This window comes from Engraulis encrasicolus, chromosome 2 (assembly GCF_034702125.1).
Source record: "Engraulis encrasicolus isolate BLACKSEA-1 chromosome 2, IST_EnEncr_1.0, whole genome shotgun sequence".
Lineage (NCBI taxonomy): Eukaryota > Metazoa > Chordata > Actinopteri > Clupeiformes > Engraulidae > Engraulis > Engraulis encrasicolus.
Window position 1 is genome coordinate 53,509,428 of NC_085858.1, and position 7,500 is coordinate 53,516,927.

Sequence of the window (7,500 nt, forward strand, 5' to 3'; positions counted from 1 at the left end):
GTTACCTAGTTTGAATGCTCACACAGTGTGATGTTTATTCTGCCCCCAAGCACACATACTGCAGCTGGAGCGAGAAACGTTCTGGAAGATTCCAGAGTGTGCAGGGAGAATCTGAAGGGGAGAAGAATCTAGCAAGGCAAGGGAGCTTATCTGCATTTCATGTGCTCAAGGCAGATTGCAGTCATTTGTCTATGGGGGGGGCTACATGTGTGGTTTCATGTAGCCTATGTGAAAACAGCAATGCACATGAAACACTGGGGTAATTTGTCCTAATTAAGACATAAGACGTGAGTGAGAGCACACTCGTTGCTCAGTAACAGTCATTAGGCCTAATGGAAATAGAAAAAAAAACATGACAACTAAATGGTGCAGTGCGTGTGTGGATGTTCACACTTGGTTTCACATTGTGTAACTGTTCTATCCTACTATAGAGAGAAGGAGAGTTTAAAAAATAAGAATGGGGGTGCAGTGGCTCAAGATGCCATACCATTATACAACGGCAAAGCGGGTTTGATTGCCATCCAAAGTCCTTTGCTGATACTTCCCCTCTCTCTCTCCCACTCATTTCCTGTCACACTCTCTCTGTCCAGTCCTAAATAAAGGTATAAAAGTCACAACATATCTAAAAATGACAATAGAAAATGCACTCTGGATACTGTATATATTTTTATACTTTTGCTTTCATACAGTTTCATACAGTATCATACTTTTGCTTTTATACAGTTTTCAATGTTTCAATCCATGTCATACGAGATATATGTAAAACCCCACATTACTCATCCATTTCCGCGTCTAGTATTCCATTGTCAGTTAAACATTTTTGCTTCCTTGACAGGAAACAGACAGCTGTCATTGCCAGTCAGCACCAGGAAATGCCGGAACCTGACATGCGTTTCAACTAACCCACCAAACCTGTTGTGGGAGCATCGCCAACTGACAAAAAAACGATGTCTCTCAATGCAGACTTGTTTCCTGAGTAGGAATGGAACATTTTAGTCTGACACAATGAGTCCTGCAATGAAAATAGACACCATTGTCTATTATATTCAAAAGTTAAGGTGCTTTGATAATGGTTAGTTGTGTAATAATAATACGTGATGCAATAGGAGTGAAGGGAAGTTCAAATGAGAGTGACACACACAAAAGCAACTAATCATACAAGATGTCCTGTCCGAACCCAATCAGGTGTTCAACGGAAAAAAACCTGTGCTTCCACGTCACTGAAGCATTGTCCTTTCTCCTGAGAGAGGTATACCTGTCCGCTTAACCTTTCTAATGTTTGCTCCCTAAGGTCACTCCGCTGAGGACAGGCGTTGTTATGGTGATGGCTTTTGCTGACGTTTGAGGTCTCTGGTTAACAATGCTAGCCCTTTCAGGAGACCACGATCACAGATATGTGATTAGATAGCTGTTCACAGAGGGCTTCAGTGAACTCGAGGGAGGTTTTACATTATTAATCATGCGCTGAAACCTTAGATGTGTCCGAGCTGGTTCTGAAATGACCTGCAGAACATAACTCTGTCTTCCTAGGCTTAGCTAACGCGGCATGGAGGAAGCCGTGATTTATCCTGCCTGGGCGGTGAAGCAAAAACCCAGTCTTTTCTATTAACTGTTTTCATTTGAGTGGGATACTTTTTATTTACTTGTTGTAGCACTCTACCAATTCTCGTGTGAGTCATCCAGAGCCTACGTTATCAAGGACATTCAGCCCCCTAAATTAAATGAAAGCGTCACAGGAACTTATAAGTAGGCTAAGAGTGTGTGTGTGTGTGTGTGTGTGTGTGTGCGCGCGCGTGTGTGAGTATGAGAGTTTGTGAGTGTGTGCAACGGTTCATGTGTCTGTGTGTATACAAATATGTGAAAGTGTGAGCGTGTGCACAAGATTTATAGTTACTGTATCTATTTCCCTGAAAAGCAAGATGCACATAGAGTTCAGATTGTAGGCCAACATTAGGGACAAAAGATGGAAATTAGACTCTGTTTCAAATGCTATTAATAAATGCTGTCCCTTTGTTAAAAAATAAATAAACTTCAAACTTCAAATTTCAATTTACCGTAGATTGCTATACATATAGTCACAATAATAGCATTCTATTGTATAGTTTGTGTGTGTGCGTGTGTGTGTGTGTGTGTGTGTGTGTGTGTGTGTGTGTGTGTGTGTGTGTGTGTGTGTGTGCGTGCGCGCGTGCGCGTGTGTGCGTGCGTGTGTGTGTATGTCGTGTGTAGCTATGATACGTATGAAGCTCTCCTTTATTCTCTTCCGAGGAATAAAATGACATATGCACAGTACATCCACACACTTTATCTCCAGCCCCCTTGGTGCTCATTGTAAGTGTTAGCTTCCCCCCTTCCTTCTAGCCCCAACACCTCTCCATTCTCTACCAGCCAAATGAAACCGCACATTCATCAATAATCTTGAAGATGACGACCGGCTATATCAGGCAGGGAAGCTGAGAGAGTGAAGCAAATCCTTGAATAATATTGAAGTGACTCGGGCAGCCGGGTTATGGTGACATGGTGTATGGTTATAATATGGTCTCATGTAATACTAAAGGAGAATCCCTGCCAATTTCAGTTGTATTGCTCTCGCTGCCCTTAACTTGCCCATACCCTACGACCCCACGTCATTTTTCTGTCCTTTCCGAGATTCTGGCCAATGTAATGGGGGCATGGTTTGTTCACATTAAAAAACACACCAACATACTCCAATCTATACAGTATATAGATATAAACAAACCATGCCCCCATTACAATGGCCAGGATTCTGGAAATTACAAAAAATGTCATGTCATTGAGCACTGACTAGTCAAGGGTAGTGTGAACAATACAACAGCATGTTGAAATTGGATGGAATTTTCCTTTAAGCTGTCAAGTGTAATATTAATGTCTGCTATTAAGCTGAATGTACTCCTGGGTTTTCCCAAGAGGCCTCCCCTCCTTTTACAATCGAGGATAATGAATGCACCTCCTTTGAGTTTCACCAAAATGTAACAGCCTAATGTATACCCTGAATACAAGGTGCATTGTTTCTTTTTGTCATTGAAGAGAATTTGTTTCTTCTTCTTCTTACTACTATTATTATTATTACTACTACTATTACTATTATCATCATTATTATTATTATTATTATTATTAGTAGTAGTAGTAGTAGTAGTAGTAGTGCTAGTAGTAATAGTAGTAATAGTAGTAGTAGTAGTGGAGTAAATCTCAACATCGACTGTGGGTTTTTTTTTTTTACTTAGTTTAAATCTTTATATGAAATTGTTGAAAGGCTTTCATGGCTGGTAGTATTAAATCTGTGCCTTTAATTTATTGTGTGTAGTATGTCTATTTGGCAATGTGTGTACTGTAGCAGCATAAAAGCTGACACTTGACAAGACAAATGTATGCAATTTAAATCCCTAAGGCCGTAATTGGCATATTGACTGTGCAGTGTGGAAAGCTATAGTGCTTGTAATCCTTAAGTCCACTGATGCTTGTCACTGATGCTCTGACAGGGTGTCTCATTTCAGCATGTAGCCTAACCCATGCGGCTCCTGATTCATAATATCCTACTGACATGTCAGTCCCAATTCAGTGTTGGTTGCACTCTCTCTCAATCATACATACAGTACATACGATGCACTCGGATGAACAGCAGTCTCTCTCTTTCTCTCTCTCGCTCACACACACACACACACACACACACACACACACACACACACACACACACACACACACACACACACACACACACACACACACACACACACACACAGAGAGAGAGGTTACTACACACACACTTTACCATGCTCTTTCTGTCTCACTTTCACACACACACACACACACACACACACACACACACACACACACACACACACACACACACACACACACACACACACACACACACACACACACACACACACACACAGAGAGAGGTTACTGCTATGTCATGTGACGATGCTGGTCCATATTCACTTTTTTGGGTCGTCCAATCTTTTTTGCCCATATTCACAGACCCAGACAGAAACTTCCTTGACATAAGTGGTAGCTGGAGCCAAATTGCTGGTCCGGGTGTCTGTAACAGCACACACGGTATGCACAATCATAGCCACACCAAGGCCTGGCATAATCCGTCTGAAAAACAAGTTGGGAGTCGTTATGTGTGAAGACTTTCCAGTAGGATGCGAGTCCAATGCGCCACCGCCCCCATTCGCTCTTGAGGGAATTGCAGGCAGGCTGCTGCTGCTCCTGCTACTGCTGGTGTTGCAATCCAAGGGAGGTTTTGTAGCTAGCGCTCCCTCGCTGTCACAGTCCCTGCCAGTAGGTGGACTCAGCCAATCTCCTCGCGATGACGCTGGTTTGAGGCAGGATTCAGAAAGGCTTGATCATAATATTTAACACACCCACCCAGTGAGCGCTCGAGTCGGGCTCCACGGAATGAGCAGGAGACCATCACCGAGGCAAGTGCACGCAGACGCCGATACACCTGTCAAACAAGAGCTTTCACTAGCTCCTCGTCTGACAGCGAAACGTGGTTATATTTGGACCGGAAAGCTTGGCTGGGCTTGTCGTCTTGTTTCCAAGTTTCCCTTTTATTCTGAAATAATTTTTCGCGTCAACAACGACCTCTCTTCTTCAGCACGGCATTCCAGTTCAGGTGTTAGGTCACCCATCAGTCGGCCGTTTTTGCTCGCTTGTTTTTGAATAGCAAGTATTCATATTGACAATGTGAGGCACGCGCTTCCTTCACTGAATGCAGGAAGAAAATATGGATTAATTTCTACCAGTTTTCCCATTTTGGTTGTCATATTCGCCGTCGCGCAGAGGACCGGACTAGGATGGAGAAATAGCGGCACGTGGGCATCGCGTAATTGTGCTATATTTGAAAGCATTTTTATTATTCACCCTATTTTTACGAGATTGTCACATATCCTCGAGGCAGGCTGTCAACTGCCGACAAGTTCATACTGCAACGCGAGCCTCCTGAGATGTAGGTTCGCTCATCATCCTGAGGAAGCCAGGCAAATAAAGACTTATTTTACTTCTTGAACGTAGAGATGTTGACATAAAACGGAGTGTATTCGTTATGGTCGTAGATATTCTTCTTTTCAACACCGAATGGTGTATATCGCATGCCGTGTAAAATTGACATATTTGCGCTGGTGGTGTTATATCGTGAAATCCCACAATATCATCAGGACATTATATTTAATTGGAATGGTAAAGATGATATTGTTTCGGAAATTTCGTGTTCTCATCCTCATGGTCTTTCTGGTGGCGTGCACCATGCACATCATGATAGACTTGCTGCCGAAGCTGGAGAAACGGGCGGCAGGAGCGAACTCTGGCACGGGAGGTTGCTCGTGCTCCCATAATCCCAGCGAAGAACCACGGAATTGGGCTAAGCAACAAGCGAGGTCTGGACCGGAGGCTGGTTGGCCTAACAAACACACTTTGAGGATTTTGCAAGATTTCAGCAACGAGCCAAGTTCCAATCTCACCTCTCACTCGCTGGAAAAGGTCACCGGCGCAGACAAAGCCGATTCTGTGAAGCGGGTCCCCGGGAACTCCGAGAGTCAGAAACCCCTCATCAAGGATCCCGGCGCAGGGAAGAAAGCAAGTGCAACCGGCTTCTCACGCCTGGCAGCGCTGTACGACCACCCTTTGTACAAGATTGACCTGCCCTCGCTCTCCGACGATGACACTTTGTTCAGTGTCAACACTGACATCCGACTGTACCCCAAAGTCGCCGGTAACCCTGAATGGTAAGCGATATAATTGTACATTTAAAAACAATTGCTAAGTTCAGTAGATAGGCTACTTTAATAGGCTACCGTTTCCCATTCATATGTTTATTCAAACACTTAACATAAGTGTCTAAAGCACAGCGCAGGGTTTTGGTTTCGTTTTGTTACAGACTGTTGTTTTAACTCAGTGACAGCATTGCGCTATGCGTCCAAGTCCAACTTCTAATTCAATGAAAATCTCCACGTGACTCAAGTCAACCTTTCTTTCCTTTTTGAATAATTTTAGCAATTAAGTATAATCTGTGTCAAGATTGCGCACGCTAGAAATATCACTTCTTGGGGTGTACTGCGAAGTATGAAAAGAGTAGGTTGTACACGCGTGAGGAATTTAATGCTTGGGTAGCTGTTTTACGTGGTATGATAGGCCTGTCTTTTTATTGTTTCAGAATGTTTGTGCACTTCATGTGATGTGATGTTGCACTATCACACTATCAGTGATGTGTGTTTCCGGAGAGTGAGTCATGTAGTCAAACAAGTTTACAACGCCATTAATAGACTGAAGGGACAAACCACAGTGAACATGAATGGCTCTCCAAATCAAACATTGTCAAACAGAAATTCTGAATGGTAGGCTATGGAATTGCCATACCAGGACAAAGTCGCATATCTGTTTATCTTCGGCACATCCTCAATGCAATGTAAGGAGATGGCATGCATGGGGTCATTGAGGAGGGACAAAGTGGAAGGTTAAAACAGGATAGGGTACCATAGCATGAAAGATGAAGAAAATCACAGAGCCTCTAATGGACATCATAGTTTGTTTATTTACCATGCTGTTAATGCTGATACAACCGGAACGAGGCCTTCATTACAGCAGTTAGTTATTTGAGTAGGCCAAATTGAAAAAAAAAGAGTTTGCCATGTTTTGTGTATCTTCTAGGATATAAAGTTTATTTTGTAGCCTTTTCTGTCAGGCTTGAATTACCATGACAACATCACTGTGCCACATACACACATTACAGCCCCTAATAAGGGGTCTATCAATCATAGGGGTCAGGCACTTAATTCAAACGACACACCGAAGTGATTGACTGTGCCATTTAGAACCAATCCTACAAGGTCAATCGAGAATAAACGACTGCAGATTATGACCTAACCTTGTCACTCTGCAGATTGCTCTATGTCTAAATGTCCATTCTTCCATCATAGTTCAAGTCAAGTTTTTAATGTATAGCCACGATTAGACCTGCAAACATCGTCGGTTAGCCTCGGAAGCAATTAGCAGACCCCACATTCAGGGGAAAATGAGTGCATGGATATCAACCCTTTCTCTCTCTCTCTCTCTCTCTCTCTCTCTCTCTCTCTCTCTCTCTCACTCTCTCTCTCTCTCTCTCACTCCCTCATACACTTGCTGGTTTATCTCATCCCTGCATGCTGTGTGCTGCCACCAACCCACCTCCCTACCTCCCAACCACACCTCTCCACACCTCCCCCATCCCAACCCCCATGCTCGTCTCACACCTCCTGCCGCCTCACAACTTTTCCACTCCTCTCCCTCTTTCCCTCTCTTCACACCCTTCTTTCCTCATCACTTCTCCTCTATTTCTTTTCAATCCATCCATCCATCCATCCATACATACATCCCTTCACCCATCTGACCTCATCCGACAATCATCTCTCCAATCTCCTCAACCTCACACCTCCTTTCACTCGCTCCTTCTTTTGCTTTCTCTCTCCTCCTGTCCTCTCCTCTCCTCACATCCTACTC

The 7,500-nt window shown here is 43.5% G+C and overlaps 1 protein-coding gene across 1 annotated transcript in view; it reads left to right on the forward strand.

Moving 5' to 3' along the window:
• Positions 1-4,418: 4,418 nt before the first annotated feature.
• fam20ca (FAM20C golgi associated secretory pathway kinase a) overlaps positions 4,419-7,500 on the forward strand; it is an 83,061-nt gene continuing 79,979 nt past the window's right edge. Inside the window, exon 1 of the mRNA XM_063191592.1 lies at positions 4,419-5,750. Within this exon, the coding sequence (XP_063047662.1) occupies positions 5,104-5,750 (647 nt within the window). The 5' untranslated portion in view covers positions 4,419-5,103. The remainder of the gene's footprint in view (positions 5,751-7,500) is intronic.